General features: G+C 30.5%; 1 protein-coding gene across 4 annotated transcripts in view; it reads right to left on the bottom strand.

Annotated features, from left to right (window-relative positions):
• Tmem214 (Transmembrane protein 214) overlaps window positions 1-11,439 on the bottom strand; it is a 70,916-nt gene extending 59,477 nt beyond the window's left edge. For 3 of the 4 annotated variants that reach the window (XM_075361335.1, XM_075361334.1, XM_075361333.1), the window contains exons 1-5: window positions 10,904-11,429; window positions 8,880-9,073; window positions 5,314-5,605; window positions 2,818-3,006; window positions 1,062-1,273 (exon numbers count right to left, since the gene is read on the bottom strand). In XM_075361335.1, the coding sequence (XP_075217450.1) occupies window positions 1,062-1,273; window positions 2,818-3,006; window positions 5,314-5,605; window positions 8,880-9,073; window positions 10,904-11,021 (1,005 nt within the window). In that variant the 5' untranslated portion in view covers window positions 11,022-11,429. Of the gene's footprint in view, window positions 1-1,061; window positions 1,274-2,817; window positions 3,007-5,313; window positions 5,606-8,879; window positions 9,074-10,903 lie in introns of all 4 variants that reach the window. The other variant, XM_075361336.1, reaches the window with a different exon arrangement.
• Window positions 11,440-12,259: the final 820 nt, after the last annotated feature.

The following is a 12,259-nucleotide window of genomic DNA, read 5'->3' as shown; positions in this document are numbered from 1 at the left end:
GGTGGCCCCCACAAAAAGTAATCGCAAGCTGAGAGATCAGGCGATCTGGGAGGCCATCTAATGTCACCATTTCGTGAAATGAAACGTTGTCCAAACAATCGGCGTACAACTGCCATCGATATTCATGCAGTATGTGACGTTGCTCCGTCTTGTTGTAACCAGGCTGTGTTAAGAATCGGTGGAAATCTCTTTTGTTGTTCCACAACAAAGGTTTCAAGCATGGCTACGTAACGAGTTGAAGTCACTGTAATCGCAAGACCGTTGTCATCCTCAAAAAAATAAGGGCCTATAACACCGTAAGATGACATAGCACACCACACGGTCACTTTCTGACTGTGCAACGGATGCTGGTGTAGCTGCGTAGGATTTTCTTGTGCCCAGTATCTGAAATTTTGCTTGTTAACAAATCCACTGAGGTGGAAATGTGCTTCTTCTGGCATTCACAGTTCATGAACAAACTCTTCGTTATCATTTATCTTCTGAAGCATTACATTACAGAATTGTGCTTGCACAACTGCATCGTTCAGTTTCAGTTCCTGGACGATCTGCAACTTGTATGGATGGAATTGCAAGTCCTTCACTAACATTCTTCGAAAACTTGAACTATGCAATTGTAAAGATGCTGAGAGACGACAGATTGACCGATGTGGACTTCGTGTGACAGCATCTTGTAAAGCTTGAACATTCTGTGGTGTACGGACGGTTCGCTCACGGCCTGGAGGTTTCTTTTTCATTGCCGAACCAGTTTCCTCAAAATTAGATATCCATGTTTTAATTGCATGTGCTGATGGAACACGGTCGTGCCGTCCTAGATTAAAATGACGGCGAGATTCTCTACGCACTCCCTCCACAGTCATTGTTTTTGTAAAACGCTTTGATAGTAAATGCACGTTGCGCACCACTCCAAGGATCCATGACAACTAAATGGCAGGTTATGTTAGAGAGGCTGGCGCCACTTATCAAGTGGTACCAATCGCCCACGGCTACCAACACCATTTTCAAAATCTCCCATTTCTTTGAATCACCCTGTACTATATTATAAATTATAAGAAAGCACTTACCCTGAGCTGTTTTGTATGAGATCTAAGTTCAACAGAAGCAGGATTAGGTATTCTAAGGTCAGGTGAATAAATTGAATCTATAATTGAAAAGTACTGTTCTGATCCCAGAGCCTTGCTAGTAGAATGACGAGCCAATAGAACTTTTATATAATCCAGTACATAACGTGTGTAAGAACGCATTTCACACACAGGTAGCATCACATTTTGCCAAACTGTAATTATAAATCAATCAAACTGAAAACTATAATATATTACATTTAATTCTAGGAGCTGTTTTTTCTTATTATTAGTAAAATCTATACATAAAGTTGAACATATTTTTATAAATTAAATTTCTGTCACCTTGGTTCAGATAACTGTGATCAGCATTGCCAACAATGTGTTCCAAACCTGCTGGTGCAGAATGAGCAAATGACCCATTGGGTTCCAATGCCTGCATGTACAAATATGCTTTAAAACTTCCATGAGTAGTTAGGAACTACTCATGGAACTGTAATTGGAACCGTATCGTCCATTTTACTTAGTTTGAGAAATTTCAATTTCCCAATACCTTATGCTTCCAGTGGAACCATCTCTGGATGTCTGGAATCAGTCTATTACTCCCTCTTTTAAATGAGCAGGTCCAGGGATGCTAGGCTAGCCACTACCCTAGCAGCATTGCTCAAGATGTTCCTGTAGCCACAGCATACCTGTATGAAGACAGTCCTTCGAACATGGTTCAAAATTGATTTCTGCACCTTCTTTGACAAATTCAAAGTAAAGTACCTTGTGTAGTCACAAGGTCAATTATTAACATAACTACACTCAAGTTTAACTATGTGTTTAAAACATTAATTACAGATTAAATTTTGAAAACTGAAAATTCACACTGAAACATGAATCTAAGATACAGATAATTTCCGATTAGAAAAGTAGTTTATTTTTAAAATATTTAAGAATCCATAACTATGGTTGCAAGTATGTTAGGGCCATAACAGTTGTAGTTGACCTGACATAAGACAGTAGACATTTCTGAAAATAGTGTAATTACTCTCAAAGATAACAAATATTCCATGACGGGTTTAGTAACGTCTGGAATAAAACAGTTTTCCATTTCCTTCTTCACAGAGCTAAATAAATTGTATATCAGCATGTCAAGACCACCAAAATGCAGTTGAGATATCCAGCCCAATAATCGTACCTCCATTCTGTTCACTGTAAGAAAAAGCTATATGCTAAACATCATCAATTTCAGAGAAAACAATCATGACTTAACCCCTAATATTTTATATGCAAATAACCTGAAAGGCTTGAATAGTTAGAAAGAAGCAACAAATTATTCGATTCCATTCAATGGAATGCAATGGATTATTTACACCATTTTCATCATCATTAAGGCATTTAACATATTTGCAATCAGAGACATGTTTCATATAATAATACATCACCGATCTTAAGTAAAATGTTTTAGTACTATGTCTTTAATTATAGAAACGTGTAATAATAAAATACATGTTTTAAAATGAAACTTAAATAAGTGTATTATTTATCAAATATTTCATTATGAAACCATACATCATAGATAAAATAAATTTTGTTTTATAACTTTTTAAATATATCTTGACTTCATAAACTTATTGAACTAATTAAAGGTTTTCTGGGATTGTTCCAGCAAGCTCAAGAATAACTATAAACAAAAAAAAGATGAAAAAATGAAAGAATAGTTCTATACTAAATAGAGTAAGTTTATTTGATATTAAAAATTACTTTTATGTACCTTTTAAACCAACAGAAAGATCTTTGAAACCACCTTGACCTAAAGCCCACAAAATCGATATACCAATAGCTTGTTTATTTTGGTATGAATTTCTAAGTGCAATATATTTATCAACATTTGCTACTGCGATAGATGGATATTGAGCTGCTAATAATTGCAGTAACATTTTGAAACCACACACAGGAGAACCTAGAAATTATAAACAGGAAACATCTGATGTAATACATATCTTTCTAAGTATATAACGTAACATTATATACATTATATTATATAACAGTAATACGCTTCTTATATTTAATAAGTTGAATACATTTTTATATCTCAATACATTTTTTTTAAATAAAAAAAAAAGTAACGCAAATTTTTGTTTTTTGGAAAGAATTTTAGTTATTCATATACATTAATGTTATCCCCTTCAAAATAGTTCCCATTAGATATAATACACTTATGCCAGCACTTTTTCTAATCCCCGAAACACTTCTGGAAGTTGATCTTTGGAATAGTGTTTAGCTCTTTCAGCTATTCACTTTTAATCTCATCTATGCTTGTAAAACGATGACCCTTTAAGGTTCTCTTTATTTTTGGGAATAGAAAAAAGTTACACACGGCCATGTCTGGCAAATATGGTGGCTGGGGTATCATTACAGTCTTGTTTTTGGCTAAAAATTTATGAACAATCAATGAAGTGTGAGCAGGTGCATTATTGTGGTGCAAAAGCCATGAATTATTTCACCACAAATGCAGTGTTTTTTTTCGGATTGCTTCATGCAAACAGTGTTGAACTTGTACGTAATACTCCTTACTGATCATTGACCTTGTAGCAAGAATTCATGATGCACTATGCTGTTAAAATCAAAGAACACAGTGAGCATAACCTTCATATTTGATTGTACTTGTTGGAACTTTTTTCGGTCTTGGTGATCCAGAATGCCTCCACTGAAATGACTGAGCCTTAGTTTCAACCTCATATTCATAAACTCATGTTTCATCACATGTTATGACATGTTTCAGTAGTTCTGCAATGTTGTTGACTTCATTTAGCAACTCCTAAGCAACTGCCATTTGCCACTGTTTTTGTTCGAAATTCAACAATTTTGCTGTCATACGTTTCATAATCAAAACATCAGAAAAAATTTCATGGCATGAGCAAATTGATATTTCAACATCATCAGCGACTTCTCTGATTGTGATTCAGCAATCATTCATAATCATTTCTTTAACTTTTTCCACATTTTCATCGGTTGTTGATGTGCTTGTCATCCGGGGCCTTGTCATCTTCAAAGTCTTCATGACCTTCTTGGAAACACTTATACCACTCATAAACCCTTGATTTACTCACAGCAGCCTCACCAAAAGCAATATTTAACATTTTTAAAACATTGCTACACTTTACTCCATTCTTATAACAAAATTTAATACAAATTCTCTGATCCATTATTTATACAAATAAAAAATCATTGATCGTACTAAAACATGTGTTATCATCCTTTTGACAACTAACAACACACTAAACATCTATATAGCTAAAAATATACAGATACTTTTCAGACATGCTTATCAATACAACAATGAAAAAATCCCGAGAACAAGATAAATACAACCCGCGAAATTTCAAAATTTTCTTAACTTTTTGAACATACCTCATATACACTGAATATTAACATTTGTTTTTAATTTTTTAAATTACTTCTTAAATGATTGCTTTTGAAAGGCAATGGAACATACTGACATTTTTATTTATAGATGGAATACATAGCTCCACATTGCAGCATACCCTCCAGTGGGGAGTTGTGATTCAACAATTCATAGTTTAACTGAATATTCCAGATACCACACAATTGTAGCAATAAATTGTAGGTGTGATATCACATCTTGAAGTTTTTCCTTAAGAAATCCTGAACCAGTTCTTAGGTAGCTTCTTTGTAATAGAAGAAAGCAATTTATTACAACATATATAGGAATTGATCACTGCAAAACGAACCATTGATTTTATCTGTCACTCCTTTCCTGGGTAAAATTATTCTGACCTCCCAAAGGAACTGTGGTTGGAATGGATGTACACAGCCATTTTTGGAGCATAAGAAGCATACAAAAGCGCAAACATAACTGATCATCTTATGAAAAACAAACAGAATATATTAAATATAATTTAAAAAAATGTAAATTCTTAAAATAGTAATGTTGATGTAATAGAACTATTTAAAAAATTTTTAAATAAACAATTTTATAGGCAAACAAATTCACAGGCAGAATACAGAGTTTATAGACATCCCCTCTAAAGTCTGTTTAAATTTGCAAAGGAAGCAAGAAAGTTAATTGTATTGACTACATTGAATATAATGAATATTACTTATCAACAAGGAAGACTTTGACAAAGTTATATGGTTTTTTAACTGTCTCCCAATTTTTTTATTATTTGACTAAATGTAATATTTAAAATTCAATATTATACAGAAACAGTCAGAAGAAACTTTAATAATACAAAAAACAACATACCTTTTGCCAAATCCACAGCCATAGAAGTGAGACAATAATCAAAGAGTAATTGAATAACATTTGGGTAACTTTCATAAACTTCTTTGATTTCTCTTTTTATTAAATTACGCATATCTGAAGGTAGAAGGCAAAGTGGATGTTCGAATGACTTTGTAGAAAAATTATTCTCTCTGTGTTCAACTGGCAATCTGACATTTAGGAATGATGCAAGACCCTTTAGCCAAACAAGTGGAGTAGATTTAAAGTTTTCTTTACCAATTTCAATCACAGCAGCAAGATCATCCTGTTTCAGCTGAAATAACACAGGTAATTTATTTCAATGTAAAATTTTTTTGCATTACTTTTAACTTTGACATATTAATTAAAAATCTACCTGAAGATTTAACAGTATTAAATAAGGCAGATAATAGTAATAGATAAGGACAGGTGAAAAGAATGGATTACGAGTGGTGAAAAATATATGATTATACATATACCCTGCTTTACAGGACTAAAGTACAGAAAAATTACAGTATTTATAAAAAAGAGCTCCGAGAAAAATAATAGGACCAAAATGTAGCCATTAAGATATGAAGAAGAATAAAGAAATTTATAACATGAAAACTAAGAAAATCATATGTAGTAGCAACAGTTAGGAGTTGATGTTAAAAGATTGACAGTAGATTATGAGGAGAGAAAGTGATATAATATTAAGATAATTTGGAAGGAAAAATAAGGAACTCAAAAACAGGGGTTCCTTGAATTTACATAGGCAGGTTTTTTAAAGTAAGTTGAAGCACAGGATCGGAACAGTAGAAAAAGAGAGAACAGGACTGGGAAGGAATATTGTTAATGAAGCATACACTTAATAGGCTTCTAATAGTCACTGGAATTCATTTTATAGTCATTTAGCTTAGAAACAAGAATATTTTTTAGCATTAATTTAAAATCTAAAATTAGATGGCCATTTTGATTATAAAACAACCATCATCAGTGGACATTACAATAATAGTATATACAAGGAATTAAATGAATGAACGAAAAAATATTAATTGACAAACACCAATAATTCTAAAAGATTATAAAACAAATATTTCTAACAGTAAAACATATGAAAAACTGTTGCTGCTTCAGGCAATCCCAATATAGTGTAAATTTGCTTTAAAAAAATCTAAACTATTGAAATTTTAATTAAGACTGTCCACCACAACCTAATGTACATGTCATATATATATATATATATTGAGTAAGATAATTTTTCTCCAAAATAGAACTAACCTTAAATCTATCAAAAAATATCCTTTCCCGTAAAGAAAATTTAAGGGAAAGTATAACCATTTAATATTCTTTGATTGAAAACTTTTACAAAAATATTTTTAACAAATTTATAATACCATGGCTAAAAGGATACAAGATATTGGTTTCTTGCAACTGTTCCAACAACAATGAAGTTTCCATATGATTGTTCAAGTAAATTTTCCTATATTTATCTTCGTTTAAGTTATTTTTATCTTTAGCTTTCCAAAGACAGGGCCAATTTCTTGGATGGAGTCACAATGGAAGTTGTGATTTTTAAAAATATTTTTAATACTGCTGCTATATGAAGGCAATATTCAATATTTGTCCATGCTTTTCCAAAGCTACTGTTATACTGTTCTGATGTAAGTTGTCTTACTGAATTTGTTAAATTTTTTGTTAAAAACAACTTGTCTGTATCTTTAAAGCTCAATTCTATGGAATAAGCTTCAAAACTACATAAAGTTTAATGTGTAAATCAGTAGATTAAAAGCTACCATTCTTAGGTTACAGAGGATGAAAAGGATTGTTGGTGATATATTTATTGGTGTGCATATATTTTTTGTATACTCGGTATCAAAAAAGTATATTGTGGTTTTAATTTGTTGTGGGTCTTGGATGAAGCATGATTTAAGGCAAGAATCAAAGGGCAAAAGGGGCAGTTTTAATGGCACACATGGCTTGGTGTCTGTATAAAGGGAAGAGTATGCGATTACCAAGGGTGTCTGAAGAAAATATTGAACACGAGTTTTTCCTGTGTAGTCCTAAAAAAAATCTGTCAGGAAGACCAGCCATGAATGCCAGTGGAATGTTTTAAGGAGATGCTTAAATGTAACATATAACACTTACACACATATGCTTATACAACATATGCATCCACATGGTTTACAGCTGTTAAAGGCTTTGAAGCCTACCGATTTCTAAGGCTGTTGGCTGTGCATGCCAACTTCACAATCAAAATATTTCAGCATGAAGATGATGAGTTTCTTGATTGTATGTGATGAGTCAATATTTTATATTAGTGGAAAAGTAAACACACATAATGGCCATATCTGGGAGGGGTTTAAAAAATGTCCATGAACTTTTGCAATGCAAAAGGGAATCCCCTCCTAAAATTAAATGTTTTTTGTGCAATATACCAACAGCAAGTTGGAGGATTATTTTTTTTTCACTGACACAAGGATAACAGAAGTTGCTTTATTGGATATGTTGTGTAATGGCTCTTTACTTAACTGTAAGATGGATCAAAGAATTTTATTTGGCAACAAAATGGTGCGTCTCCTTACTGCCATAAGTCTGTACAGGATCAGTTGAATGATTTTTTTCTAACTGCTGGATTTGTTGGCAGGGACCTGATAACAGGGTTTGTTTGCAGTGGTCTCCAAGATCACATGATCTAAGCCCATGTGATTTCCTTTGGGATTTTATAAAGAATCTTGTGTGTACGCCTCTACTACTTACTGATCTTCCTAATTTGAAGTATAGGATTGAAGCAGCTGTCGCTTCCATTAATCCAGACAAGCTGGTTAAAGTGTGGAATGAAATTTCCTATAGGTTGGATGGTGCTGCAGGAAAAGATACTCACATTGAACACTTGTAGAGGAAAACTTTAAGTTACTATTTAATTTTATTTGCGATTCGTTATTGTAAGTCAAAGTTAAAAGATATTAAATAGCTTTAAAACCCCAATATTTTTTTTTTATACATCTGTATATTAAAAGTGATTTTATGATTTTACTATCTTTACAAATTATTAAATCAAAAAATGTTAATACATTCACTTTCATGTAATTTTTTGGAAAAATTTTCAATTTGATGGGAAGTATCAGTAACAGCAAAAATATCATTCATCTTAAAAAAAACTCACAGGAAATTTTGGAATTCACTTTTTGCTTTTATCTTTAAGTTACTCATGAAATGTTTGGCAAGAGATTTCCCATTATTCCAAATAGTTATTAAACTGAAACCATTTTGTTTCATACAAAAGCTGTTAATGTTATGCATTACTTAATTTTAAAAGAATCAATTTCATTGAATAATCAATTAATACTTCAAAATCTCTACTGTTTCATTGATGGGAAAGCTAGGATTTAGCCCAGGAACATCATAAGTTAAAAACTTCATCATGCTATAAAACCTCATCCTTTAAATTATTAAATAGATCTAATCTAATCAAATGTCACCATTAACTGGTGAAATTACCTACAAAACATAAAAAATTGATCCATTGTTAAAAGAACAACTGAAATAAAATTCTTATATAAAATGTTGAATTATAAAAAAAAACTTACTAAACTTATAGCAGCTTCAAGATTTTTTGGTGGTTTTTCTTTAACTGGTTCTTTTTCTTTTTTATTCTCTTGCTGTTTTTTCTGTGTTTTCTTTGCTTCATTTTCTTTAGTTTTAGCTGCCTTTTCAGAAGATTTATTTGTTTCTTTATTGCTATCTAAGGCTGAGTATAAAGTTTTTACTTGAGATAATGGCACTATAAATAGAAAATACAATCAATTCAGTCAAATATTGCTCGGGTTAGTTTTAAGAATAGATAGAATACAATCAAGATATCTTTAAAGCATGTATTTCAAAGCAACTTATCAATTAAAATAAATATGTACGAATAATACAAAATAATTACCATGGATCCAAATCTTTAATACAACCAGGTCCATATCTCTCAATCAACATGCCTTCAATAGAATATGTAGATACATAAAATTAGTTACAAATTCTAAATACAAAGTTTTGAATTTGTAACATAAGATAATGAACAAAATGGAGGAAAACTGGCAACTTTTAGGTTTCACGTCAGGATATCTACATGAAAAGGAAACTGTGATGTCCCAAATAAAATGCAATATTAGACTACTGAGTATATACTACATTAGTCAATAAAGGATTTTACTTAGTTATTTTTAGTTTGCTTAGTTATACCTCTTGTTGAAATTACATTTAATCTAATTTCTACATTTACATAATGCAGTATTTGCCTCTTACTGGAAGACATATATGATTTTTTTTTTATAAAAAATTTGAAATAGAAGTGAAACTTTATTTTCCTAAACAAAAAAGGTTTTTCACTACCATACTCATAGTTAAACAAAATAAAAAAAGAATTTTAAAATAGATACAATGTAGGATTATGTAATAAAAACAGAACAATAATAACAGTTTTTTTAAATATATAAGACTGTTTAAAATATTAAAAGTACAAAGATAATATGAAAATATAATTAAAAATAAAAATAAATCGTTTGAAATATCATACAAAACGACTTTTTTTGTCTTCTGTCATAATAAAAAGAATTTTTCCTAAGTGTAAAAATTAAATTGATACTGGTTATAATTTGGGGTTCATCTAGTTGTGTTTTTATTCATCTTTAACATCCTGCTTATTAATTTTATTAAAGCTTTATAATAAAAACTGAGAAGTATGAAAGTTAAACTGATTCATAGTAAAATTATCACTAACTAATTTCATCACTTAAATAATAGGAGAGGTTGCAGTTTCCTTAGCCTACTTTAATAAACAAAACAGCAACACAAGTATTCAGTAGTAGTAGTAGTCAGCCAACTTTGTCTAGTATTTATCAAAATGTTTCAGTTTATTATTTAAATGATATACTAAATATATATTATATTTAATAAACTGACATCTTAAATCAATTTAAATCCTCAATAAAATAAAGGAGCAGGTTACTTTCCCATTCCAAACCTCAATTAATGAAACATAAAAAATAATTTTAAAAGTCTTCAATTATTTTTTATTTTTATTAATTTATTGGCGACAGAATTAATATTCATTTTTGGGTGAGTTCACTTGTCCTATCTTGCCTTATCTTCTGAAATAACTTCAAAATATGATGTTCAATTTGAGTATTCCGTTATTTGTTATTTCTTGAGTTACAAAATCTTTAAGAATTTCAAAACTTTTTATAGCTTAGAACACACAAACCACCACAAATAGCTTTTAACTTTGTAACATAACAAGCAAAAGATAAACTACTATATTTAAATTGTTTTTTAGCTAATAAAGTATGGCTTGACCTAGCAATTATTGCTAGAACATATAGGTCTATACCAGATGCTACTTTAAAACATAAAGCATCAGAATATTTATCCAATGACAAATAATTGCTGATGAAAACCTACAGAGATGCAAAGCATTCAACTCAAACAGGCCTTAACTAGAAGCACAAATAATACTAAGCAAACGAATAAAGAGCAAATATCAATTACCACTATTTTCTTTTATAAATAACTGCAACATGTATCTACAATACATTAAATCTTATTATAACAATGATGCATTACTCACACAAATCTTCCACTTTAGGAGCATTATCAACAAATTTCTTCTTTTCACTCTTTGTAAGCTTCTTATTATTATGTTTATCTTTCTTCCCTTTTCCAACTACTTCCCACTGACCAGACATGCTTCAAGTCGATATTCTAGAATGTATTTCAATACTAAATTCGGCAAAATACAAATATGAACGTTAGTTATATATAAGGTAAAGGTACAATATTAGTAATTACAAAAGTATCCAAATCTGAAATTATGTATACACAGCCAATGCAAAAATATATTTAAAAAATTTTTAAAGCAATATTTCTAAACAAAATTACAACGGTATAAAGTAAGAAATTCTTTAATTTTTTTAAGGTTACGGTCAGTGGGGATACCTTTTTATACAGTTAAAAGGATGTAAAAACAAAAATAAGCTTTTGAAACTTAAAATACTACACGATACAATGAAAGGCGACAAAACCAAATACATTTAGAGCGAATACGCCAACTGTACACAAACGAACAACTCAATTTAAACATGTGGATACCAGCTGTTGAAAGTCACTTAGATTCCACCGTGTACACAACGTATAATAGGTTTCTTCAAGATATTATTTAATTCATTATTTTACTCCGTAGTTTTAGGATATATTAAAAAAATTAAAGTAAAATATTATTCGAATAAAGTAAAAACTGGTAAAAATGTATTTTTTGCATTATGAAACTTTTACATACATATACAGTAAGTACATATAAGTACGTGCATATATACATATATATTTGTGTGTGTGTGTTAATACAATAGTATTTTAACTTTCTTTTTTTTTTAAATATATTGATTTATTAATAATTATTAATGTAGATAGTTAACATAACTTAGGTATTGCACCGAGGCTGTGATTATCGTACATTAAAGTTTATAATGTTGATAGCGATGTCTGATTTGTTTCCTGGGAATGGCCTTGCATTATTTATCGCCTTATTTATTTAAACAATGAAATTTTTCTTAGGATTTTAAAAAAATTGTGTATTTATTATATAGCACAACATTTCATTGAAAAATTTATGACTTTTCAGTTATATTTAATTTTTTAATTTTATGACTAATTTTTTTATAAATATTTTTGGTTTTAGTGGTTTTTGTTAATTCTAAAGAAATAAAATTAATATTATTGTGAGGGATACGTCCACTCCTTCCTGCTAATACACACCTTGGTACCTACATTAATTTGACAGGTGAGCCCCTACGTGTGAGTTCCTACTTGTGTAAGTGTAACTGTATTATAAGTAAGTGAAGTAAGTGAGCAAGTAAAGTACGTGAGAAAAAGAGAAAGTGAGTAATATACCAACTTAGCCTGTTGGCCGTGGTTGTCGTGTTTGCCG

The sequence above is a fragment of the Lycorma delicatula genome, chromosome 3, assembly GCF_047948215.1.
Source record: "Lycorma delicatula isolate Av1 chromosome 3, ASM4794821v1, whole genome shotgun sequence".
In the NCBI taxonomy this organism is placed as follows: Eukaryota; Metazoa; Arthropoda; class Insecta; order Hemiptera; family Fulgoridae; genus Lycorma; species Lycorma delicatula.
This window is presented reverse-complemented; position numbering and strand designations above follow the sequence as displayed.